The sequence below is a fragment of the Saccopteryx bilineata genome, chromosome 1 (genome assembly GCF_036850765.1).
Source record: "Saccopteryx bilineata isolate mSacBil1 chromosome 1, mSacBil1_pri_phased_curated, whole genome shotgun sequence".
In the NCBI taxonomy this organism is placed as follows: Eukaryota; Metazoa; Chordata; class Mammalia; order Chiroptera; family Emballonuridae; genus Saccopteryx; species Saccopteryx bilineata.
The window spans coordinates 107,862,558-107,888,533 of NC_089490.1; the positions used below are offsets into that span (position 1 = coordinate 107,862,558).

At 44.9% G+C, this 25,976-nt stretch overlaps 2 protein-coding genes and 1 long non-coding RNA gene across 9 annotated transcripts in view; 2 read left to right on the top strand and 1 right to left on the bottom strand.

Moving 5' to 3' along the window:
• RFX4 (regulatory factor X4) overlaps nucleotides 1–8,849 on the top strand; it is a 168,160-nt gene extending 159,311 nt beyond the window's left edge. For all 3 annotated transcript variants that reach the window (XM_066263556.1, XM_066263566.1, XM_066263576.1), the window contains one exon: nucleotides 7,299–8,849. In XM_066263556.1, coding sequence (XP_066119653.1) covers nucleotides 7,299–7,571 — 273 coding nt within the window. In that variant the 3' untranslated portion in view covers nucleotides 7,572–8,849. The remainder of the gene's footprint in view (nucleotides 1–7,298) is intronic.
• A 796-nt stretch (nucleotides 8,850–9,645) lies between these two features.
• LOC136319993 (uncharacterized) lies at nucleotides 9,646–23,269 on the bottom strand. Its single transcript, XR_010728250.1, has 4 exons — nucleotides 23,183–23,269; nucleotides 14,283–14,398; nucleotides 13,173–13,392; nucleotides 9,646–10,613 (listed from the first exon to the last, which is right to left on the bottom strand). It is a non-coding gene; the product is annotated as an uncharacterized lncRNA (long non-coding RNA).
• Nucleotides 23,270–23,973: 704 nt separating this feature from the next.
• Nucleotides 23,974–25,976, top strand: part of RIC8B (RIC8 guanine nucleotide exchange factor B) — a 110,323-nt gene continuing 108,320 nt past the window's right edge. For 2 of the 5 annotated variants that reach the window (XR_010729539.1, XM_066263606.1), the window contains exon 1: nucleotides 23,974–24,508. Coding sequence is in view for 3 of the 5 variants with exons in the window: in XM_066263606.1 (XP_066119703.1) it covers nucleotides 24,425–24,508 (84 nt within the window). In the remaining 2 variants the exon portion in view is untranslated. The remainder of the gene's footprint in view (nucleotides 24,509–25,976) is intronic. The other 3 variants (XR_010729540.1, XM_066263619.1, XM_066263629.1) reach the window with 2 other exon arrangements.

Below are 25,976 nucleotides of genomic sequence, written 5' to 3' on the forward strand. Positions count from 1 at the left end.
AAGAAAGGGAGAGTGACTTGCCCAAGGATTTGGACCAGGCAGTGTACCCCAGCTACCCAGGCTCTTAAGCACCACCCTCGGTTACCCCTTCTGTGCCAGCATTCTCTGAGTGTTTATGGAGCAGTGAGCAAACAGGAGGGGAGCAGCACCAGCAACAGTGTGGTGTGCAGAGGATGCGCGCTGGGTTCTTCAGGCGTGGGAGCTCGATAGGTTTGTGAGCCTGGGAGTGGCAAGATGAGAGTTATGCATAAGAAAGAGAGCTCTCGCAGCTCAGCTCTCACAGGTTGAACCAGAAAGGGGGCTGGTGGAGGCAGGCAGCTCTGTTCCCAAGCACTTATAAGAGTGGAGAAGAAAGATGGCAAGATGTGAGCCAGGGTGGAGGCCACAATTACATCAGCTGTCAGCACACAGGCTTGCCTCCAAGGGAGGACAGCGAGGAGAATGTATCCACAATACTCCGCACTTGGGGCAAACAGACGTCTGTTTTGATTTCCATCTGCAGTACCAAGGGGAGCCCTGGTATAATCCCCAGACAAGCCAAGAAGTTGGTTCCACTAAATCACCACCTGGGGCATTCATTATAGGTCTCCAACTGCGTCACACAGAGATGCTAGCTCCTTAGGTACTGCTTCTCTTGAGCCCAGAGCCTGTGCTCCTCTCTGTGATCTGCCTAGTGACTTAGAGCTGCTGCTACAGTTGGGGTCACCCTTAATACGGTATAAGCAGCTCTTTCGTTCATACATTCTTCAAATAACTGGCAGGTGCCTACTACGTAGCAAGCACTGTTCTGGCCTCTGAGAAGACAGTGGAGAATGAGACAGAAACGTGCCTGCTTTGGGAGAGCTTATGCTCCAGTAGGAGACACTAGCCTAAGCAACAGTGGTGGGACCAAGCTCACATCCCAGCCACCACCCTGGCACTGTCTTCCGTCTTTCTTCACTCCCTCGTCCCTCCTCATGACATTTCTGAAGCTAGTTTTCTGGGGTGATGTTTTTAAAGTCATTGCTTAAAAATAAAGCCAAGGTCTCCTAAAGGTCCATGTGGTCCCTGGTGGTCAAAGCTAGGTCTGCAATATCTGCTCTAGAAGCCACAAGAGTCCCTAACTGGAGCACTGTCACATTTAATAGCAGCTTACTCAAAGAGCTGAGGACTAAAAGCCCAGGGAGGAGTTCTTTGAACCCAGACTCGAATATCTTGTGAGAGGTGACAGGTCCTTGAGTGGTCTCTTCACCACCATGCCCTGTGGCCCTTAGGCCAAGTCTTTGACAACCTCTGACCCCACCACACACTCACACTTTGCACTCCATGCTTTATGCCTCAGTCTCCCTTTAGAAAACGGGCTGGGGAGAAGTTAGTTTTATCACATCTCTACCAGGCTGGTGAGTGAGGTCAGTGTTTCTAGGGAAGGTACAGTCTAAAGACAAAGAATCTGTTTTCTTTTTCACTAACATTTATGCATCAAGCACCGTTTTAGGAACCTTCAGATACATGTAATTCTCATGGCAACCTCGGGAAGAGGCATTTCTCTCCAGTTTTTAAAGATGAGGAAACAGCTTCAGAAGGGAATTTGCCCCTGGCCATGCATCCAGTAAGGACAAAGCAGACCCCAATGCAGACTCTCTAACCCCAGCACTGAACACGACACTGGCTGTGTTTTGGAGGGTGGGAGGTAAAATCAAGAGGTTACTGCAACTATCCTTAGTAAATAAACTTGAAGTTTGCAAAGAGAAGAGTCACTACCCAAGATAACATATTTCTTTCCTTTCCTGGTATTTTGGCTTAAGGTTGAGCATCTAGGGGGATCCAGTGCAGGGATAATTAGTTTTAGCTTTCCAGAGCAGAGGGCAAACTGTCCAATTCTCAGTCTGAATGTCACTCTTCATTATGTCAGACTCCCTGAGGAAAGGTCAGTCTGAGTTGAAGAACTCAGGTTTGCCTTAAAGAACTGATACAACACACCTGTGAAGTGCAATAATTGTGTGTACCCCAGTATTTATATGCTCAAAGTAATCTGCAGTCCTTTGTTTTTTGAAATAGAGTATATGTGTGCTCTTGCTTATCCTGCTGATTTGTACAACACATGCTTTCTTTCTGGGTATTATGAAGGCATACCTCCGGCCCTGCTTGAATTCTATAATTTCTGAGTGAGTCCACATGAATGAGGCTTCACAGTGTAAGGTTTATCTTATTTCAGGAAACCACCCTAGTGGTAATAATGCTGCACTTGTTCACATCAGAGTAAGTGAACAAGGGATCTTGTCATCTGCACCTTGCCAGGTCCCCATTCTCATACCCGGTGAAAGACAAAACACAGCACACTCAGTACATAGCTGCAAAATATATATGAGCCTCACTCAACACTATTCATGGGGCCTCTACCCTTTCTACAGCCACGACTGTAAACTTGAGCTCAAACGCCGTTTGATCAGCCAGAAACTGTGTGACTAGAAATACACTTAGAGTGGACTAGAGAGCTGTTATTTCTCACCTGGATGGCCAAGGCCCAGCCTTGCTCACCAGTCACACAGCTCTCCAGAGACCTCTGTTCTCAACCCAGAGCAGACAAGGGTTGGTGGGTCCTCAATCTCAGAGGCCCAGTGACTGCTACAGAGTTTGTTTAGGGTGCTCTGTTTTGGGATAGAATACTGGGCCAAAGGGAATGCAAACCAGTCAGCCATAGTGGTGTAAGATCTCTGACTGTAGAGCCAGGCTTCCTGGGTTCACATCTCAACGCTGCCTCTGTTAGCTCTGTGCTGCAGTTTCCTCATGTGAGAACTTAGGATACTTACAGTACCTATTTCACAGGGTTGTTGTGAGGGTTCAGTGAGTTAATAATGGTTAGAACAGGGCCTGGTTCAGGTTTACAACATAATTATATTTTTGTGATTATAAAATGGATATCTATCTCTCACACTACACTAGCTTGGTAAAGAAAAGGACCAAGACCTTTTTTTCTGATCATTATATTCCCAGACTGTAGCATGGGCTTGCCCCTAGTAGGTACTCAGTAAATACTTGTCAGTGAAATGAATGAATGGAATGAGTGGATCCTTACTCTGGTACCAAGTTGCTGTGTGACCTCAATTTCCTCTTCTAAAAATGAGGGTAAGGAGGCCAGACAGCCAGGCAGTAAGGCTCTCCCTGTCATTAATTGGCCATGATGTGATGATTCGAGGAAGAATATTAATCATAGCTAACACAGCTTGAACAGGCAGTAATGCAGTGGATAGAGCATCAGACTGGGATGTGGAGGACCCAGGTTCAAAACCGCGATGTCACAGTTTGAGTGTGGGCTCATCCAGCTTGGTGCAGGCTCACCATCTTGAGCACAGGGTCGCTGGCTTGAGCATGGGATCATAGACATGACCCCATGGTCACTGGCTTGAGCCCAAAGGTCACTGACTTGAAGCCCAAGGTCTTTGGCTTGAGCCCAAGGTTGCTGGCTTGAGCAAGGGTCACTTGCTCCACTGTAGTCCCCCCACCCCACCCCACCCCCTGGTCAAGGCATATATGAGAAAGCAATCAATGACCAATTAAGGAACCGCAACGAAGAACTGATGCTTCTCATCTCTCTCCCTTCCTGTTTGTCCCTATCTGACCCTCTCTCTGTCGCAAATAATAATAATAATAATAATAATGGCTAATATATTCTAAAAACTTACTACATGGGTGTTCTAAGTGTTTCACATGTACTAACTAACTCCAGTGATCCTGACCCCAAAAACTTAGCAGATGTGGATGGTCCGGCGAAGATTTGGGGGGAGCTATGTGTTCTTCCAGAAGAGGCTAAGAGGAAGCCTGCCGGGGTGGGGGCACTGGCAGAACCTCGGTGCGCAGGGAGCCACTTTCATAGGAAAACAGTTTGTGTTCCTGGCTGGGCCACCTTTCCCCTCTTGCTCAAGCAGCAGCCCACTTGGTAGGGGCCAGGGAGAAAGGGCTCATTCTTCTCTCTCCCTGTGCAAGAAAGGCAACCCTCCATGTGGGGACTTGTTTCTCAAAATAGAACGTTCTAACATGATTCCAAGGAGGCCTAAAGTCCGTCATAGCTGCGATGGACTTATGCCTCCGCCATGTGACTGACCCTTTGACTAGTTATGTACACATGCACATACAAACACGTGCCCACAACCACACTTCACAGACCTCTCTCACAGGATAGAAACTGGGGACTTAACTCCATTTTAACATTAGTAGCCATAGCTGTGTGATTTGACCGAGAAAATAGTAACTTCCTGTTATGGGCACTCAACAAAAAGCGCCTTTATTCTGGGGAGAGCTCTTGGGACCCCAGGGTTTGTGCCCAGCATTGCCTAAGGACCCTGCAAGGAACCGGATGTAAAGTGTGAAAGGTGAGGCGGGTGCCACAGGCCAGCGCAGCGGCTCCTGCCACACTGAATAGAAGCTTCATTGGTGGCGTCAGTCACCAGGCAGAGGCAGCGGGCATTTCAGCCTCTCATCTTTCAATGGTCTCTTCACCATGGGGAAAACGAGTCACTGACTCATTTGCAATTAGCTGACCTAACGGGACAGAATTTTCCATGCCGGATTCTGTGGTAACAGAATTTTATTGTCACATTAGAGATATTTTGAGCCAGTCTCATTTCCAGGCAATTATGCTTTTGAGTCTGTGACACAACCCCTGGGCACAGCTGCATCTAGGGTCCTTGATTAGGCACAAAAGCCACACTCTCTTGAGCTCTGTGGGAAGGAGGTCCCAAGTCTGTCGTGTGACGTTTTACCTACCCAAGCCAAGGCAAGTGAGGCCTGGTAAGAACTGTAAGGTCCTGTGGTCTGTAGGAAAGGAGAGAGCCCGAAGGCAAGGTGACAGAGAGGTCAGGGTTAACGGGCTGCACTTCCACTTCCTGTAAGGAGTGCTCTTCCTGTCCTCTGTGGGTCAGTGAGGGCCCTGCTGATTATGTTGGGGAAGAGTGCGACCCCAACCTCAGGGCTGGGTCTTCGTGCCAACTCTTCCCCTAGCTTGTGATATGACTTTGGGCAGGACACTTCACCTCACAAGTATGAGTTTTCTCATCTGTACAACACAGAGTTGGATTATGTAATCCTAAGGTTCTTTCTAGTGGTGACATCCCACCAAATAATAAATTACTCACTAAATAATTGTTTAGCACCTGCTGGGTGCCAGGCATCATTCTAGATGTTGGGAATATGGTGGCAAACATGGGAACGCCCTACCAGGACAGCAGAAATGTAAACTGGAAGAAAGAGGCAGCTGTCAGGAAGAATGGGAACATTCCACTCTAAGCAGCAGAGGGTGGAGCGTTCAGCTTCTTGAGGTAGGATATCCAGAAAAGTCTCTCTGCGGAGGTGACATCTGAGCTGAGATTTGAAGAATAAGGCAGACGTGCAAGGAGCCTAGGGGTAGGCGGAGTGGCAAAGCAGTGTCCTAGGCAGAGGAGATGGATGGGACAAAATCCCCTGACATGGGAACCAGTTTGGTATGTCATAGGACCAGAGAGGAGGCCTCTGGCCAGGGGCAGCACCATGAGGGGAGGGGACATGCATCCCAGGAGCTTACTTGAGAGAACAAGAAGGGGAAGCAATTTTTGGAAAAAAATTAAAAGAAAGTTTTGTAATATTTCTTAATATTAGCTGTTTAATACCTGGGATCTTATTTTCTTGAGCAGGGCCCAATCTTCTTATGGTTTCTTTGGGACTTAGAGTGGGGCCGGGGCTAGAATTCCAGTGCTCAGGCCCGAGGATCCAACATAGTGTAGTGGGTACCTGGGTACACCTAAGCGTTATCTGACTGGCGATTATGAAAGCCTTGATGTGCTGTCAATAGTCACCTTGGAAACAGCCCTTGGTGCCTTGTCCCATGAGTTCCCAGACACCACCTACAGCCTTCTCCCTCTTTCCTACCTGTTCCATTGACTGTGAAGTGGCTGCACTTTGCTATGGAGGGCACGCTGTCCTTGGTAGGACAAACCCTCTCTACTAGAAGTTGGACCCTTCTGTCTTGACCAAAGAATTACTGGTTCTCTTCGCATGCTTCAAGCCTAACAGCCTCCGCCTGCTTCCCTTGGGCTCCCACTCAAAGAGGCAGAGTGGTTCCCTTTGGCCCCTTGACTACAAGGAGCAGCCATTGTTGTCATAACCCTTTCTCCCGGCTGTCTGGGCTTCAGCCTGTCTGTCTCCCTCACAGGAGGCAGCCTTCCACCTAATCCCTCGGGGCTCCACTCTCCAACTGTCAGGGAAGACAGATGGGGAGCAGAAGAATTCACACATTCACACACACTCTCTCTCCCCTACTTGCTGTCCTTGCCATTCTTGCTGACTGGCTCCTGTCCTTGCTGGGGTGGCCCTTAGCACAGCCAAAGATATCTTTGTGGTGACTGGCCCACAAACCAGGAGTCTCAGTTCCTCCCCATCTCCCCTCTGATTGTATAAAAGGCTCATTTGCATAGCTGTCTTGGGAACTGGAAAATAAAAAGAAGCACTTGAAAGGCACTTCTCTTATTTCTAATTCTTTCTAGATCTACTTCCCCTCTAGTAGCTATGAACACCTGTTTTCCTGACCTGCACCAAAGCACACCTCCCCTCCCCTCCCCTCCCCTCTCAGTTGCTTTACCTTGGCTCCTTCTTCCACATTCACACATACCAAGCACAATAATTTGCCATTTCCTGCTTGAGTATCTTCCAGGTCTCCAGTGAATGTGAACCAAAAAGATAGATGTTCTTCAAATGATAGGCACTAATAATAACCTTTGAAGCTGTTGACTTGCTTCCTCTTCAAAAGCCTGCTTTTAGGCTGCAGTTTATAATTGAATTCAACTGTAAAATGCTATTTTTAATAATGTCATTGTGTTTCACTTGGCAGTTTTGTTCTCTTGGGTTGATGGAGTGGAACCTATCACATTTCCATAACTTATAATACAATTTACAACCACCCATCCATATCTACTTGGACATTATATTACTCATGTGTTCTTTCTCCCCTCCCCTCTACTCCCCTCTCTTCAGCACTCCTGTGTTCCCTGTATAGCTATTCCTTCTTTTGGGTTTGACTTTCCAAGACATTCCAGATTAGGAGTACAAAGTCTGTACTGGTTGGGTGAACACCAGTCCAATTCTGGCTCAGGATCCTTTGTACTTCTGTTGGCGACTTCCTAGACCAAGTTTGGTTCAGTCTTTCAGAAGTTCACAATTCCTTCCCATCAACTTTCACTAATAGCATCTTAAGAGATTAAACTTAAAACAAATTGTGAACATGACTGATACTGTATATTTGTAACTTGAAGCTAATTTTAACTTTATGGAATTTCTTTCCCTTCAACAAGTACCCTTTTAATAGCCCAACTTCCCGGATGGAACCTTGCTTGATGAGCAGTACTCCCAGACTGCATCCCACCCCAGTCACCCCCCGGTGGCCAGAGGTGCCCACAGCCAACACTTGCTACACAAGCCCGACTGTGCATTCCACGAGGTATGGAAACTCTAGTGACATATACACACCCCTGACCACGCGCAGGAATTCTGAGTATGAGCACATGCAACACTTTCCTGGCTTTGCTTACATCAACGGAGAGGCCTCCACAGGATGGGCTAAGTGACTGCTCTCATAGGAATCCATATTTAATATTAATAAGTATTAATAATAATAATAAACCCATCCACTTCCCCCCAGAAGACTTTATCTTTATACATTATAACTTGTGAACCTTTCCTAGGTGTCCATTTTCCTAATGAATGCAAGGCTGGGATTCAGTGTGGGACGAATAAACTTTAGTTCAGAAACAGGACTCACTAAAAGTCAGTGAGATGGATTCCTGTAGCTAAGCCCGACTTGACTGTTTCTTTAGAGCACTATCTCGGGCAGGCCAACCTGTGCCTTTCCCTTTGTCCCCTGACTTTGCTTTGTGTTGGCAACCACCCCCTGTAAGTTACTTTTTTTCATGTTGACAAAAGCTCTTTAGTCTTGAAGGATGGATATTGGAGACAGAATCTGTGTTGTGTTCTTGGATGGGCACATAATTTACCAAGAGCATTCACCTTGCCATCTGTCTGTCATCTTACTGTACAATGAACAGCCCTCAGACATATTCTTCACATCTTTTCTTCCTGGTGGTGCTTTCTGGAGCACCAGGACTAACTGGAAGTATCTGGAAACTCTAGATTCCCTGTTACACTCATGTCTATCACATTAGCGGCATCATTTTGGAATGTTAGCACTGTCTAGAGGAGAAGATGAGGCCTGTTCTGTATGCCTTAAGTTGAAGTTTGTAGGAGAGCAGTTCTTCTACACATAAGTATTTCTTCTAAGTTTGCACAATGGCTAGTGTCAGCAAAAGGCAGGGGATGGGTTTCTAAAGTTCTGTGAGAATGTGGATTTATACCATTGCATATCACACTCTGCTGTATTAACGTTGTGAAACTAGATGGACCAAACATTAACTTACCAAGCACCAAGTGTGAGAATGACTTTCACGGTTTCTTCATAAGACTATAATAATTTCCGACACTTTCATAGAAAAAATTTTTTTTTCAAAGCTGTGCCTTTGAGCCTATACTGTACTGTGTATGTGTGGAAATAAAAATGTATTGTACTTTTGGAATTTTTTTTTTCATAGGCATTTTTCTGTCAGATTTGTAGCAATTTATGAGGTTTGTTAGAGCTTAACATAGGTTTTCTTTCTGTATTATAAAAAGCACCAAGCAATTATGGTGGACCTATTACCCTATGGGTAAGAAATAAATAGAAATATGACATCGGATGTTTTAGCTATTGTTCTGTAAATAAAATCTTTGATCACACCCACTCAGTGTGATAATCATGTCTACAGCTAAAATGGAAATAGTTTTATCTGTACAGTTGTGCAAGATATGAATGGTTTCACACTCAAATAAAAAGTATTGAAATGACCTGCTTTCTTCATTTTGCATTCGATATGACCTGTATGTTGTATGTGTGTGTTTCTGTGTATAATATAAATACCATTCTGAATACTTGGAGTGTAAATAGGTGAAACAAAACTAAGTGGTCCTGTGTGGCTGTGCTTATCCAGTTTATTATCACCTGTCATAAAACAATCATTAACATTCGAATAGGCCCCACGTGCAGTCCTTTAGCAGCAGTTTAGTAGCGACAGCCTGGCTGAGGTTTGTAGGGGCTGTTTCTGCATACAAGGATTAAGTCTGCATGATGACTCACATCAGCAAAGGGCAGGGCCTTTCAGCTCTTAAAGGGAATATTGTTCTTCAATACCAGCATCATTAAGAGGCCCCCTGGTACTCAGTTCATTATGCTTTAATATTCACTGGGTGAAAGATATTTCAAGTATAGTGCTTTAAATGCAAATAAACTTCTGGAACAGAACAGTAACATTACAAAATACTTAATAACAAATTCTTCTCCAGCACTACATTTTGATTCTAGGGCTCAGGAGTGAGAATAGAAAGGCAAAATGAGGAAATGTTTTTGCCCATACTCTAAGAGTCTAGGATCTATGAGAGAGAGCCGAAGATTTCCAGAAATGGCAGTAGCGATATGTTAACTAAAAGGCATGAGAACTTGACAACTCAATTTACATTTTGAAAGATTTATTTTTAAAGCCAAGCTCTTACTTACTATTATATAACATTTATACCTGAATATGATTTTAAGATTAAAATATATTTTACATAGCATCTCCTTAAAATTTTTAGCTACTGTATATTGATCTGCCAAAAGAAAGTAGATATTGGATTTCACTCTCTGAAGGTGAATTAATTTGACCTTTTGGCCATGATCCATTAGTTGGCTTTATATGAAGAAAGTAAGGGAGAGGAAGAATGAAATTCCAGATTTAGTCACTGTATAAAGTAAACCCAAGGATAACCAGACCTGTCGCACGCTTACAGTCCAAAACTGGCCCTCCAGGTGTGAAACTGCGGAGTTATTTTGACCTTTGACTGACTGGTCACAAAAAGATGAAGCAACTGCCAAATGTTTTAGCCAGGCAGCAGGCAGCCAGGTATCCGGGTGGCAGCAGCACGTACTAAACAACACCCACATACAAGTAACAGCCACAAGCTCATTAGATGCACTTTAGGGTCTTTAGGCAAAAATAATCACAATCAACAAGGGCCTGAATCCCAGAAAATAAAATTTATCACTCCATGAACTTTGCAAGGGAGACGACATCTGCCTCTTCCTCACAACACAACCCACAGCTAGGAGTCGCTGGACGTTCTCTCCAGAGCACAAGGTACCCATCTCCTGGGAGGTGAGTATACTGCCTGTGTTTCCAATTGTTCTCAACCTTCAACTTCAGAAGTGAGGATTTGATTAGGAAAAGACAGCAGCTGCTGTGAGCTCATGAGTCAAATGCACCTTCTCTCCCTCTCTGATGGTTCCTACCCAGTCACCAGAATGGGAATGGGCAAGGTTGGTGGCTGGGAGTGAGGCCAGTCACTTGTCAGAGGAAGAACACAGGAGTCTTGGCAATAAAAGGACACTCTCCTCTTTAGGACTCTTTCTGAAAAGGCCTCTGCCAGCTTGAAACTGGCTGGTGTCGTGAACAGCAGCCAGGATGGCTCACCCACGTTGCAGGCCTGTGGCGTCCTAGGCATCCAGCCTGCTGTGTCCTTTGTCAGGTCTCTAATGTACCCCAGGTCTGGAAAGAAAGGGAATCTGTGGCCCCGCTGAAACTGCAGCCCATTCACAGCCCAATCAAAATTGTGCCATTAAGTAAGCCCAACCTAAACGGGGAGAGGGACTGAATCGTGGAAAGAGAACTGAAAGGAAGCCTCGGCTTCACCACCATGTGACCCTGGAGGGTCACCTCCCCACTCTGGACCTCAAGCAGGCATGTTATATGACTATGACATCCCAATTACAGTCTGTGCACTGATGGACCTGGGCCGGCATATCTGGGTGAGGAGGGTGGACAGCTTAGGGGAAACAAAGAACGGCCTAGCAGCTGGGCAGTGCTTCAGGAAGGCAGCCGCAGGAGAGAAGGCGACAGCTTCACCAGCTGGTGCTCAAAGACAGCCTGAGGTTCATGGCCACCAGCTCAGCCTGCACACCTGCACCACCATCACTGAACAACACTGCGCCCCCTTCCTCATACCCTACCCAGCTCTCTCCTACCCAGATCTGGGTAGTAGTCTTCTGCCATTTTCCTGTCCTTCCAGATTTGACCTTAATATTTGCTTTAAAGTGACATCAATCAAAATGTCTCAAGTGGATTTGGAGATGAGCAAAACCAGATAGGCTATTTGTCCCAACTTCTTGCATCTCTGAAAGGCAGAATCACAAATAAAAAGAAAAAATTAAATCTTGGGAGGGGATAGTATGAATACTCCCACTATTACAGGGGAAAGGGTGTGTGTGTGTTGGTGGATGGGGGTAGTCTCCTGAGGCAGAGTTCAGACTTACTAAAGAGCCTAAAGAATGTAAGTCATCAGAAGCCTAAAAGAAAAAGTGGATATATTTTAAAGTGAGGTAGAAGTGATACTAATTCCTAGTCCTACTGAATTAGAAGGGGCATTCCTGCTCCAAGTGGGACTGACTGCAGTGGATCTCAGCCCTGGCTGCCCATTAGAGTTACTCTGTCACCTTTTGAAATACCAATGTATATGATCCCACCCACAGTAAATAACTGACCTGGAATTTGACCCGGGCATCAGTAGTTCTTTAACCTTCCCGGGTGACTCTCACCTGCAACTAAAGTTGAGAAACACGACTTCTTGCACTTCGAAGCCTAAGATCCAGAGATGGCTATTCCCTGACCATGCACCCCAGGTCTCTACAGGGTTCTAGTCTTTCCAGAGTGGAGACGAGTGGCAATCCCCAATCACCTACACCAGCGATTTTCAACCGGTGTGCCAGAAGCATGTTTAAAACATGCAATGTCTGACTATTCAGGGGCACTGACCTATTTTCCTTTAAAGCGTAAAACAAAAAAAATGACAGCCAGTACAACAATAGCTGTCCCTTGTGAATAAATCAAAATTATACCTGTTTTTTATTTTGGTCAAATCAGCAAAAGATATATTCTTGGTGTGTCAGAAAATTGTAGTGATTAGTTTATATGTGCCATGAGATGACAGGTTGAAAATCCCTGACTTGCACTGTTGACAGTTCCTTGCAGTGGAAGCACCTTTCTCTGACTGTACTGTTTTGCTGGCCCTTTCAGCCAGCCCACCAGCTGACCACTTTCAAACCTGGCCCTTCTCTGCTTCAGTTCCTTGGCAGCCTCCCACCCTGCGCCAGCGTGGACGTGGCCGGTGTGGTTTTCTCTTCTGAGGACATCAGAACCATTTGTGCTTCACTAGCCTCTTGCCTGAAGCTCTTTCCCCATTCCTCCTCCTGCACCTCAGTCCGCCCCAGCCTTCTCACCCCCATATTCTGCTGCTGCTGGTGTGGGAGGGACGGAAGACGTGGGCCCCAAGAGTTGACAAAAGAGCTGTTGCTAGGAAAAGGGTGTGGGTGAAGACAGGTGGTGGGCGGGAGAAATAGGGCTCCCCTGTTTTATTCCTTCCTTTGTCATCATAAATGCCTCAAGAGCTAAAACCAGTTATTTAAGAACTATTATGAAAAATAATGAGGTCTGACTGTGTCAGCAGGGGTGAGAGGAGCAGCCTCAGTGCTAATATGTGGTGCTTACAATAGCCTTCTGAGAGATGGGAAGCCGCTAGGTTAGAAGAGTGGATTGTAAAGGAACCACCAAAAGGTGCCCCAGCCAGGAATGGTATTCAAAATGTCCCGGCCCCTGCTGCACCTCTCAGAAAGGATCAACGACAAAATGTCTTTAGAACTGAAACGTAGCCAAAGGTCAATCTTCAGATGAGAATGCACCACTCTTCCCTCGCCTTGCTCTCAGTGGTGTGTGCCACCTTCCTGAAATAGATCTACCTGAGTCTATGGAGGTTCCCACATCTTGGGGTCTGCTATGTGCCAGTCACATCAGAGTCATCAGCTCTACTTCTCACCACCTCCTGGCAATGTCAACGGTACAGTCATTTCGGTTTACAGGTGGAGCGGTGCAGGCTCTGAGCAGTTGCCCAAAGCCACAGTCCGTGGGATCGCTGGGGTGATCACACAGCTCCCTGCTCCCCAGTTTGTGCTGCTCCCGCTGCAGCGCCGGCTTTCTTCCTCCTCCCTACTTTTCTTTCCACCCTACCCACCCCCATTCCTCTCTTCTAAGCAGCTTTGCAGTTTTTAAACCCACTTTGACCGTAGTCATAAAACCTACTGGGGTTGAGAGTCTCACAGGTTCTGGAAAATTCTGGTGTGCTGAAGGAAGACAGTTCTTGTGCTGGGCACCAGATCACTTCCCTCCGCCAGAGTGGCCTCCACTCATCCTGAGTTCACAGCAGTGTAGCTCTCCCTCTGTCATCTCCCAGGGCGCTGCAAACTCATACATTATCAAGGACCAAAATTTGGTCGTACTATAGAGAAATAGGAATAAAAGAAAATCAATAATAATGTAAAAAAAAAACAGGTCACAGAAGGATTTTTATTACCAGGTTGAAAAAAAGCTCTGCAGGGGAGATGCAATGAGCCAAGTATTCACTAGAATGAAGTCATTTGAGAGGGTTGGGGGCGGGGGTACTGGCTACCTCTTGCTGTTCAGGTCACTACCCTTTGACAGTGGTGGCCTCTGACCTCAATAGCCCTACAATTCTGTTTTGACTGACCCTGAAACCCATGAAATTCAGATGTAGGCACTGCCCAAAAGTTGAGATAAAGCTGACTAATATGGGAAAAGCTCCCGGTATGTGCCCCCAGCTGAAAGGAGCTGGCAGTTCTTTGGCCGTAGATGCAATTTACTCTGTAGTCCTCCTTTCAGGGAAATGCTAATCCTTCATAGGCAGCTCCAGGGGAAGACTAAAACGTGGTGATGATGAATAGCAATAATCCTTTGTCCACTGCCACCTCCTTCTAGGGTTGAACCTTAAGAGTTTAATCAAATGTTGGTAAGTAAATTAATGCTTTATTGCATAAGGAGTTAAAAAGGAAACGGTGGGAAGAAGGGGTGTGAGAATATATTGAGATACACCTCTTAATGTGTATCTCAAAATCTTAATTGCAAAGTCATTGATATGGTTTATGTGTGGTTTTAGACTCCTTATTTACACACACACACACACACACACACACACACACACACACACACACGACAGTCACTATAGCCAAACTGTCTTATGTCAAAGCATATCAGTGTTAAAGACATTAACTCCAAGGTTTAAAGACCAAAGCAGTGTGTTGAAATTACTCTTCTGTTAAAAACATCACCGCCACCAACAGAACTTATGCACAGCAACAGGAATAACATGACCTTTATCCCCGAATCTTCACAACAGCACTGAGGGAGGTTGCATCTTTCACTCCAGCTCAGCTAATGTTTGAGTGGCTGCTCCAAGCCAGGTCTGCTGTGTTGGCCAGCTTGACATCCTGCAGAGTAGAAATTACTATGCTCATTACAGTTAAAAAAATTAATGCTCAAAGAGGGCAAGTGACTTACCCCTGAACACCCAGAGACAGAGCTAAAATTTAAACTAGAGTCTTCTGGCTTTCAAGTATTCCTGTTAGATACCAAAAAAAGAAACTGGTTGCCAGAAGGGTTTTAAGGAATTTGACAAATGATCAACTTCTGAGACTCACACAGTGAGTCACGACTAAAACCCAGGTTTTCTGACTCCCAGTCCAGGTTCTCTCACCACATTACAGCATGGCCACCCAACACGCAAGGTTTTCCCAAGAGGTGTTTGGATGGGATTCCAAGCCAGCAAGATGCAAATAGGTTTGACCCACATTCCAGCTCTTGGATAAATAAAAACCCCTAAAGGGCAGAGCCCATTTTGTGTGCTTAGTTTGAGAGGCCCACTGTGGGTAGCCAATCAATATTGAACAACTATAGGTACATTTGCCAAGGACTAACAGCATGGGCTTCAAGTTCAGCAATTAGAATACTGGAAGTATTACTGAAGAACCTCATTAAGGTGCTGAAAGCCTGGATCAAAAACAGTCATACCTTTTTAAGAGCTTTTTTTAAAACTCTGAAGTGATTTAATCCAACTATAATTTTCCAGGATCCTGAGAAATTAATGTGCACAAGGATCTGAACCCCACCCCCAACAACAGACCCCCACCTGTTTCCCATTTCTAATTAACTTTGTCATATGGCATTGTGAGACAGTGTTTTCAGGAATGTAACATGTTGAAGTTGGATTGGCTGATTGTAGAGTCATCACTGATTATGAAACATCTCTCAGATTTAACTTTTCCTTATTCCACTGACCAATAGACCTCTTAAGAAATCTCCATTACTAGCTTTCAAATTCAACCACGTTGGTATTATTTCTCAATAAGAGTCTCATTCATCTGGCCTCCTGAATTTTTCTCATCACATTTTCCCCTATCTGCTAAGCCCTCTAAGTTCTCTCCACCACTTTCTTTTTACAGTTCACCTGCTTCAAGAAGGCTTCTCTGATTACTCTTCTTCCCAACAATGTTTATCTTGCTTTGATTTTCAGACTTATGTTCAATTTGTTTCTTCCTATTAGAAAAGATTTGCTAATTGCCTGGATATTTCTTATCCCCAAAGAACAAGATCAGTTATTTCTACGCATTTTTTATGATTTTAACATTTTTATTTTATTTTTATTTTTTTATGTTCAAGATCTTTTTATTGTATTTATTGGGGTGACACTGGTTAACATAATTGGGGGGAGGTGAAGGAGGGTATAGGGGGATAAATGGTGATGGACAAAGACTTGAGAGCGTGAATACACAATACCATGTACAGAGATGCGTTGTAGAATTGAGCACCTAAAACCTGTACAATTATATTCTACTTTTTTTTTTTTCTGTATTTTTCTGAAGCTGGAAATGGGGAGAGACAGACTCCCGCATGCGCCCGACCGGGATCCACCCGGCACGCCCACCAGGGGCGATGCTCTGCCCCTCCGGGGCGTCGCTCTGCCGCGGCGACCAGAGCCACTCTAGCGCCTGGGGCAGAGGCCAAGGAGCCATCCCCAGCGCCCGGGCCATCTTTGCTCCAATGGAGCCTTGGCTGCGGGAGGGGAAGAGAGAGACAGAGAGGAAGGAGGGGGGGTGGAGAAGCAAATGGGCGCTTCTCCTATGTGCCCTGGCCGGGAATCGAACCCGCGTCCCCCGCACGCCAGGCCGACGCTCTACCGCTGAGCCAACCGGCCAGGGCCTATATTCTACTTATTTTTTTAATGGTGCTTAAGATAATTCTGTGCAGGGTGCAAAGGTAGGTTTACAGTTGTTTGTATGGAAAATAATACAATTAAATAATACAAAAATAAACTCTGTGTTTCACATACTCACAACTGTAAACCAACTTTTGCCCCATCCTATATTAGTTAAAGCAGCGGTTCTCAACCTGTGGGTCGTGACCCCGGAAAATACATATTTATTATACAATACATTTTTAAATAAAATATGTATTTCCGATGGCTTTAGGCGACCCGTGTTTTGGTCGTTCGACCCCCGCCAGGATCGCGACCCACGGGTTGAGAACCACTGAGTTAAAGGATCAAACCATGATAATTAGCTTTGTTATGAAAAGGAGACTTCATTCTTGGTAGAAAATAAAATTAAGATAACTTCCATCTTGCTAGGTCATTCTCATTTCTCAAAGACTAACCAATGGGTCACATGCACTTGATTTTGGTCGTCTATCAAAAAACTAGTTCAGTGGTAGATACTCTACCTCACTCAGATTGAGCTTTTAAAACTACCATAACCCAGGCCTCACCATAGATCAACTGAATCAGAATCTTTGCAGGTTTGCCTAAGAAATGATTTGCATATATATCATATTGATATTTAATTTGCACATATTGATTTGATTTGTATAACCTCACTCTTAATAGATTTTTCTAAAAATGAGCATGTTCAAATATGACTTTGTTGCTCTCAGAATCACAGAACATTAGAACTGAGAAAAGCTAAAATAATCTCTGACTCAATTCTTTTATTTCTCTGCTAAAGACACTGGCTAGGAAAGACTGAGAAGAGCCTCACACAGTGCTGTGGTGCTTGTTGAGTAACAGTATGTATCTTGAATTAGTGAAATTCTCTGAATTCCAATTCTGGAGCTGTAGTGACTAACCAAGTTGTTTAGTTTTTGAATTTCTGCTTTCTTCTAAAGAAGAGGTATAAAAATCATTGCATGTGGAAGATTTGTATTTTAAAGGCTGTTGGTACCAGGTACTCCTTAAAGACTTTCCAATTGACACATTCCAACCTACCCCTTGTCATGGCTGAGGAAATGCCACAGCAAGATATATCGAAGTCCAAAATAAATGACTAGTATATATTTTCAGGCTTTTTCATTGGCCCTGACCTAGAACTCCATAACATTTTATGTTATTCTATAGAACCCAGAGCATTTCTAGCCCTTAACTATACCACTTATTAGCCAAGTTATTGCTTATAAGCAAGCTAATCAACACCCTGAACTTCCCTTCTATCCATAAAAGAAAAATAATGCCTGTCTTTTTTACCATGCATTTTTTCAGCTACTATAAAGATTAAATCAGATGAGCTATGTGGAGATATTTGGGGATTAGTAAAACACTATTGATATAGATGTAGAAGATTATTATCTTGCTACCTTTCAGAACAATGATTTGTGACTGTTTGTTGCTTTGATTACCCAGTCCCTAAATCCTAATTCCTCAGTACTATGCCACCCAAGAATCAACAAGAACCGGAGTTAGTGCTGGACTAGAGGGTCTAGTCACTGAAAGTATCACATAACTAAATATTCAGGGAGGTAAAGTGATGTAGTAACCCAGAATTTAGCAAGTCTAGGCTCTAGTCCCAGAGTCTGCTTTTAACTATTGACTTTGGACAAGTCACTTAATTTTTCTGGGACCAGAGTCTCAGTGGTCAAAGGATGACTTGAATTAGAGTCAAAGATCCTTTTGATTTATAAAATCAGAATATTAGTGCTTAATTTAAATTACTAAAGTGCAATTTCCCAGGCCATTAATTCATGTGGTTTAGCATTTTTTAAATCTCTTTTTAGAAGTACAGGGTTGAAGCCTAAAAACATAAGCCTATTTCTGTTAAATAGACATTTCAAGCACATGTGTAAGACTCTTTGAAAGAAGCAGCTTTACACAGATACTTTATGCTTGTTGGTATCCTGTCCAGGAGCCCTTGCTTCAAAAATAAATATATATTTACCCAAAAAGTAGAAAATACAGTAGTGGACACAAAGTCTATTAAGTTTGCAACAAATACTATTAAGTTGCAGCTCTCAGTTTGAGTTCCAGTTTGTGACACTTAACCCATCTGAGCCTGTTTCCTTATTTATAAATGGGAACAATACCATCCTTAAGAATCCACTGAGAGTATATATTAAAATGTTTTAAAAACTGTTCAAAAACAATTGGAAGATGTTATTATTACATAAGGAATGAAGCTTACTATACCATGAACTTTCTAAAAAGTGTGCTTTTTCAAGAGATAGATTAAAATCTGACTTAGTTTATTACAGACACAGCACCTACCCCAATGCCTGGCTCAACAAATATGCTCAATAAATGTTTGCTGCATGAAAAGTATAATCTACAAAAAGACCTAAAGTTCCATGATCTCAGCTTTCATATTTGGTTTTATCTCCAAATTCCCAAAAGCTAGCACAATATCTAATTACCTAGAACAAACTCAATAGTTATTAGGTAAATAAATTTTTGTCCCTTCTAATTCTTTTTCAGCACAGCTCAAGAGGTTGAGGCAAGCAGAGAGCACATTAACAATGGTTTCTGGTAAAGGTTGCTTGGAATGGAAAACTGGAAATTACTTGGAGAATTCACCCACTCTCAAATAGCTTGAGAGAGCAAAAAGCACATAGACTCTGAGTTCAAATTCAGTTTCCAAACTCTGAAATCTTGGTAAATTAATCTATTAGCCTCTGAAACACTCAGTTTCCTCATCTTAAAATGAGAATAGTAGACCCTGGCCAGTTTGCTCAGTGGTAGAGCATCCATCTGGCATGTGGATGTCCCAGGTTCGATATCCAGTCAGCACACACAGGAGAAACAACCATCTGCTTCTCCACTCCTCCCCCTTCTCTCTCTCTCACTCTCTTCCCTTCCCACAGCCATGGCTCAAATGGTTCAAGCAAATTGGCCCTGAGTGCTAAAGATGGCTCCATGGCCTCACCTCAGGAGCTAAATAGCTCAGTTGCCGAGCAATGGAGCAGTAGCCCCAGACAGGCAGAGCATCGCACATTAGGGGGCTTGCTGGGTGGGTCCTGGTAGAGGAGCACATGGGAGTCTGTCACTCTGCCTTCCCACCTCTCAATTAAAAAAAATGGGTAGTAGCTCCCTCATACAGTTAAGCGCTAGAATTGAAGCTCCTTCGGGGCAGGGACTTCATTTTGGGCCCACTGTCTCTACACCATACCATATTGGACTATATGAAACAGTGCCTGGCACAGCTTAGGTTCTCAAATACTTGCTGACTGAATTTATGAGAAATTTACTGGGGCAATACACTAAAGTAACAGGATCCCTGCACATAGTAAACACTTTGCAAATGTGAGCCTCTATCATCACCACCTTCACCATCATTACTACTATTACCAGTATATCAGTTTTATGACTAGTGGTTGTTCAGCCACATTTGAGGAAGGTCCCAGATTCAAATTTCAGATTCTCCATTCACTGGCTATGTGACTTAGAACAAACTGTTTAATCTATTTGGGTTCCATTGGTTCCACAAAAATCTCAAGTGTTGTGAGAATGAAGGCTATATGGAACCCACCTAACACTGAGTCTGGAGCTCAGGCAGCATGCAATACATGACAGTGATTATTATTATTATTATTATTATTATTATTGTATTTTTCTGAAGTGAGAAGCAGGGAGACAGACTCCTGCATGTGCCTGACCTGGATCCACCCAACAAGCCCACTAAGGGGCAATGCTCTGCCCATCTGGGGTGTTGCTCCACTGCAATCAGAGCCATTCTAGTGCCTGAGATGAGGCCATGGAGCTGTCCTCAACACCTGGGCCAACTTTGCTCCAATGGAGCCTTGGCTGCGGGAGGGGAAGAGAGGGATAGAGAAAAAGGAGAGGGGGAAGGGTGGAGAAGCAGATGGGCACTTCTCTTGTGTGCCCTGGCCGGGAATTGAACCTGGGACTTCCACACACTGGGCCAACGCTCTACCACTGAGCCAACCAGCCAGGGCCTGACAGCAATTATTATTAAGGCAAAAAATTCTTTCAGTCAAGATGGCGACTTAGGTAAATGTGGTACTTGCATCCTCCCACAACCACATCAAAATTACAACTAAACTATAGAACAACCATCATTCAGGACCACCTGAAATCTAGCTGAATAGAAGTCCTATAACTAGTGATTTAAAGAAGCCACATCAATACTGGCAGGAAAAGTGGAGATGTGGAACTGGCTGATCTCACACCCACCCATATGTAGTAGATAAAAATTGGGAGGGATATCTTGGCTGAAGAGGTCCCCCTTGAGGATTGAGGGGTTCCAGTGCCACAGCCAGCTCCCTAGCCCAGGGTTCCAGTAACAGAAAGAGAAGTCCCCACAAATTCTGGTTGTAAAAACCAGCGAGGATTATGGCTGAGTGAGATGGAAGGCTGCTAGAGTCCCAGAGTCCCTAGTATTATTCTTAAAGGGCTCATGCATGGACTTACTCAGACTTATTCTCGTTGAGCTCCAATGCTGGGGCAACATTGGAGCTGGGTACCAGGGACATATAGGGAGGAACTGAATTGTCTGGCATCAAGCTGAGAGCTGGAGGGGCAGCTTTCTCCCAGACAGAAGTGCTGGCAGAGGCCATTGTTCCTTTTCTGTGCCCTCCCCACCATGAAGCCAGCAGGCTGGTGCCAAATCTGAGTTTCCATTAACCTGGCTCATACCCTTTGCCCTGGTGATTCCCTGAGACCCCACCTCACCCAACATTCAGGCTCATCCAAGCTGTTTCCAGTGACTTTTCCTTTTCCATATAAAGGATCTGTCTTGGCTCATGCCTCAGACTTTCCTAAAATCTCTTAAACAAACAAACAAACAAAAAAAAGCAGGCCTGACCTGTGGTGGTGCAGTGGATAAAGCGTCGACCTGGAAATGCTGAGGTCGCCGGTTCAAAACCCTGGGCTTGCCTGGTCAAGGCACATATGGGAGTTGATGCTTCCTGCTCCTCCCCCTTCTCTCTCTCTGTTTCTCTCTCTCTCCCTCTCTCTCTCCTTTCTAAAATTAAAAAAAAAAGCAGCATCTGGCTTTGGCGTGCCACATACCTCTCTCTAAGTGGCACTAGTGGCAGCCTGACTTGGTTTGCAGCTTGGCCTCTCCTGGGTACCTCTAAGCCCCAACACAAGTAACAACCATCTGAAAATCTCTTTGTAGCTCATGTTGGGAGGCTCTAGGCTGAACACAGGCAGTGTCTGACCTTAGCCTACACCTCCTGGGAGGACCTAGAGCCATTACACTGGTGGACAGCTTCAGACCACATCAAAACACCACCCGACCACCTCCACAAGCAACACACTCAAGGGGAAAACTCAGTGGGCACCAGAGCCCTGCTGAAACAAGTCCTATTCTATGCAGTGGGACCCTGAACAGCTGATCCTCCATAGTGGTTGCAGCCAGTCATTGCAACTGATCAACCTGGGGGTAAATCCCTTCCATTGACAACAGTAATCAAGGCTCAACTACAATAGGAGGGTGTTCATGGCCGACATGGGGGTGGGGGGTGCACCTGTACTGCCTAGCTTCAGTGAGGAGAGAGGCTGTGCCACTAGACCCCACAGGACACTTACTACATTAGGCCACTCTACTAAGCCTGGGAGACCTAGAAGCTCTACCTAATACATAGAAACAAACACAGGGAGGCAGCCAAAATGAGGAGACAAAGAAATGTGTCTCAAATGAAATAACAGAACTCCAGGAAAATAATTAAACAAAATGGAGACAAGCAATCTACTAGATGCAGAGTTCAAAACACTGATTATAAAGATGCTCAATAAATTTAGAACTTCCAACAGCATAAAAAAAAGACATGGAAACCATAAAAAAAGAACCAGTCAGAAATGAAGAATACACTAACTGAAATGAATAATTTACAGGGACACCCCAGAAGAGTGGAAGCCAAGAATCAAATCAGTGATTTGGAATATAAGGAAGCAAAAAAAACACCTAATCAGAACAGGAAAAAAAATCCAAGAAAATGAGAATAGTATAAGGAGCCTTCAAGTGTTCAAGTGTACCAATGTTTGCATTGTGGAGGTGCTGAAGGAGAAGAAAGAGAGCAAGAAATTGAAAACCCATTTGAAAAAATAATAAAAGAAAACTTCCCTAACCTGATGAAGGAAATAGAAATACAAGTCCAGGAAGCACAGACAGTCCCAAACACAATGAACCTAAAGAAGCCAACACCAAAACACATCATAATCAAAATGTAAAAGGTTGGCCCTAGCCAGTTGGTTCAGTGGATAAAGCTTCGGCCCGACTTGTGGACATCCCAGGTTCAATCCCCAGCCAGGGCACACATAAGAAGCAATCATCTGCTTCTCTTCCCTCTTTCCTTCCCATTCCGCCATTTCTCTCTTTTCCCCTCTTGCAGTCAGTGGCTTGATTGGTTCGAGCGTAGGCCCTGGGAATTGAGGATAGCTCGGTTGGTCTGAGCGTTGGCCTCAGGCACTGAGGATAACTCATTTGATTTGAGCATTGGCCCCAGAGTGGGGTTGCCAGGTGGATCCCGGTTGAGGTGCATGTGAGAGTCTATCTCCCCTCCTCTCACTTAAAAAAAAAGTAAAAGGTTAAATACAAGGAATCTTAAAAGCAATAAAGGAGTTAGTTATCTACAGGGAGCTACCATTACACCGTTAGCTGATTCATCAACAAATACATTGCAGGCCAGAAGGGAGTGGCAAGAAATATTCAAAGTGATGAAGAGCAAAGACCTACAACCAAGATTACTCGACCCCATGAAGCTCTCATTTAGAATCAAAGGACAGATAAATACTCTTACAGACAAGAAAAAGTTCAAGGAGTTCATCACTGCCAAACCAGTATTATCTGAAATGTTAAAGGGTCTTCTTTAAGAAAAGGAAGGGAGAGCAGAAAAGATTTAAAAATATGAACAATAAAATGATAATACACCTGTATCAACAATTTTATCTAAATAACAAAGTAAGGGAACAAGCATAAGAGAATCAAACTCACAGATACAGGAACATTTTGACAGGTGCCAAGGGGAGGAGGTGGGGCTGGTGAAACAGGTGAGGGCTGGGAAGTACAGACCGGTAGTGACGTCACAGTCAGGGGACCATAAAGCGCAATGCCAACCTCGTCGGTATAATTATGTCTGGTGTCAGCGGGTAGGAGATTCAGCAGAGTGGGCACTGATCGTTTAGTTATACAATGTCTATCACTGGGGTGTGCACCTGAAACTAATATACACATGTCAACTGTAATTGAAAAAAATTTTTTTTAATGATTTTTAAAAAGAGGTATTAAAAAAATCATCGAGTCCCTTTTTATCTATATAGATAAGTACCTGCAGTTTCCCACATTACTGTAGCAATTACATGACCGCAAACAAGGGAGGAAGTTAAAAATTTGAGACAAAAACCGCTAAATGAGAAAAAAAAGGGGGGAATTAAACCGTTGCTCCACAGTTCCCACCAAACGGTGCCAGTTTCCGCGACGGTCCACCAGTCCAAGCAGCCGAGATTCCAGCAAGACAGCTCCGTGAGGAACAAAAAGGAGGCAGAGCCTACGCCTAGACCCACCCCCTAACGGTTTCTTGGACGCTAGCCTTAAGGGCCGGCCTGACTCCTATTTCCGGTCCTCTCAGGACCACAGTTCCCAGCATGCCATTGGAGGGAAGTCCTTCCTGCTGGACAACTACTAATCCCGGCATGCAATTCGGCACTCCAGTAAGTTAGGTGGAATAGTGGAATGACCCCTTTGTACTTAGGGAATTGTAGTCCATTTAGCTGCTGTCTCTTAGAGGGGCGGGGAAGAGCCGGGCTGTTCTCGTCAGCTGAGGAGAATGATTCATAGAGGAGGGTTAGAAGAGAACAGTTGTTCCTGTGAAAGCCTACTTTTTAAAGGCTGGATTCTTCTTCGAGGGAGGGAGAGGCAGAAAAGCAAGCAGGTGCTCGGGCCTGACCCCACTTCAGGCCGCTCGTCAAGCCTCGGTCGAGCACTGGGCCTTGTCGGGGGCGGCTGCGAGACGCTAGTTGCTGGGGGACCGGTGACGTCGCGGGGTGAAAGTTGAGGGGCGGTGACGTAGGGCCTGCCCGGGCGGAGGCTGGCGGGTTGGAGGCAGGAGGGAGGGAGGGAGGGAAGGAGGGAAGGAAGGAAGCTGGGAAGGAGCGAGCGAGCGGGGGCGCGAGGCGTTTACCTGGAGGCAGCGGCTTGGGCGCGCAGAGCGGCCGCGGCTCCCCCGCACCTGCGGCCATGGATGAGGAGCGCGCCCTCTACATCGTCCGGGCCGGCGAGGCGGGTGCTATCGAGCGGGTCCTGAGGGATTACAGCGATAAGGTAAAGAGCCCTGGCCCCGGACTTGCGGTATAGCACCCCCGGGCCGCCCTCTGGACTTGCACCGCGCATCCCTTCCCACCCCCCTCATTTCGGGGATGCGCGTTGCTCTCCCTGAAAACGTTTCCGGCTTGGGCATGCGTGTTTGCGCCCCCAGCCTTTCCCGTCCGTGCATCCTGCATCCCCCCTGCCCCCACTCTGGCGCCCACTCCTCTGATTCCGGCCCAGCAGCCAGTCCTGCGGTCCTCCCCCGAAGCGCGCAAGTCACACCCCCGGAATCCGTAGATGTGCGTCCGTGTCCTGTGTCCCTCTCTTGGATGCAGAAATGCACGCGAGGCTTCCTCATCTGTATACCATAAAAATATTTGCTTCTGTACATAAACACGGCCCTTGACATGCATAAAACGCATCAGCCACGATGGTAGTTCTTTATGTACCTATAGCACTGCAGTTTTCAAAGTGTAATGTCTCATATATGGTCTAACTTGATTCTCGGAGTGTTTATAGGGTAAGTGGAATTATCCTCCCCATTTTATAGATGAGAAAACCGAGGCGCAAAGAATTGAAATCATGCCAAGGTCATTGACATACTATGTTTTAAGTATGTGTGTGGAGGGGGAGAGAATTGAACTCCTAATAGTACCTATTTGTATCGCATTAACAGCTTTCCCATCCGTTATCTCATTTAATCTTGACAGCAGTTCTATGAGGTTTTATCTGCGTTTTGCAACTGAGATTCCTGTTTGGTTAAGTAACTTGCCCAAGGTCATACTTGTGAGCTGGGATTGTAGACTGTGTCTTCAAACCATTCATTGTTCCTTCTACTGTACAACTCTGCAGTAAGAAGGTATCTTGTTATAAATCCCAGCCACTTCTCTGAATCTCTCTCCTAAAACCGTTAGTTCTCCATTACTTGTCCTTCCAGGAATTTTACGTACTCACTTCAAAAGGTAGCATACCACACCTTTATTCTTCCATTTGGGAGATTACTTTATAAAAATGACTGACTGCGCCCTTTGTAAAAACACACCCAACACCAGGTCACACCCTAGATATAACATCTTTCTTCCTTTCATGTGCTACCATTCATAATTTCCTCTTCTGTGTTTGCTGTGTGCCCACCACTGCACTTTCATACACTTTGTATTATTGAGCTGTCAGTATGCCATTTCTGCCCTCCCTGGGTGGAGACAATCCAAAAATAACACACCTTCATTCTCATGTAATCTTTCCAACAAACTTGTGAGTAAAGTGGTGATATTCCATCCGTTTCACATAATAAAATTGAAGGTAATGGGACTCCACATAACCATTGAGTGGTGGGGCTGAGATTTGAATCTAGGTTGTCTGACTGCTCTTTCTATAGGACTATATTGCTTTCTTTGGGAGGATGCATGGATTCAGTTCTATTCATATCTTAGCTCCTTTGCTTTTTGGTATGCTTTACTGTTGCCTGTCTACCTAATTTAGG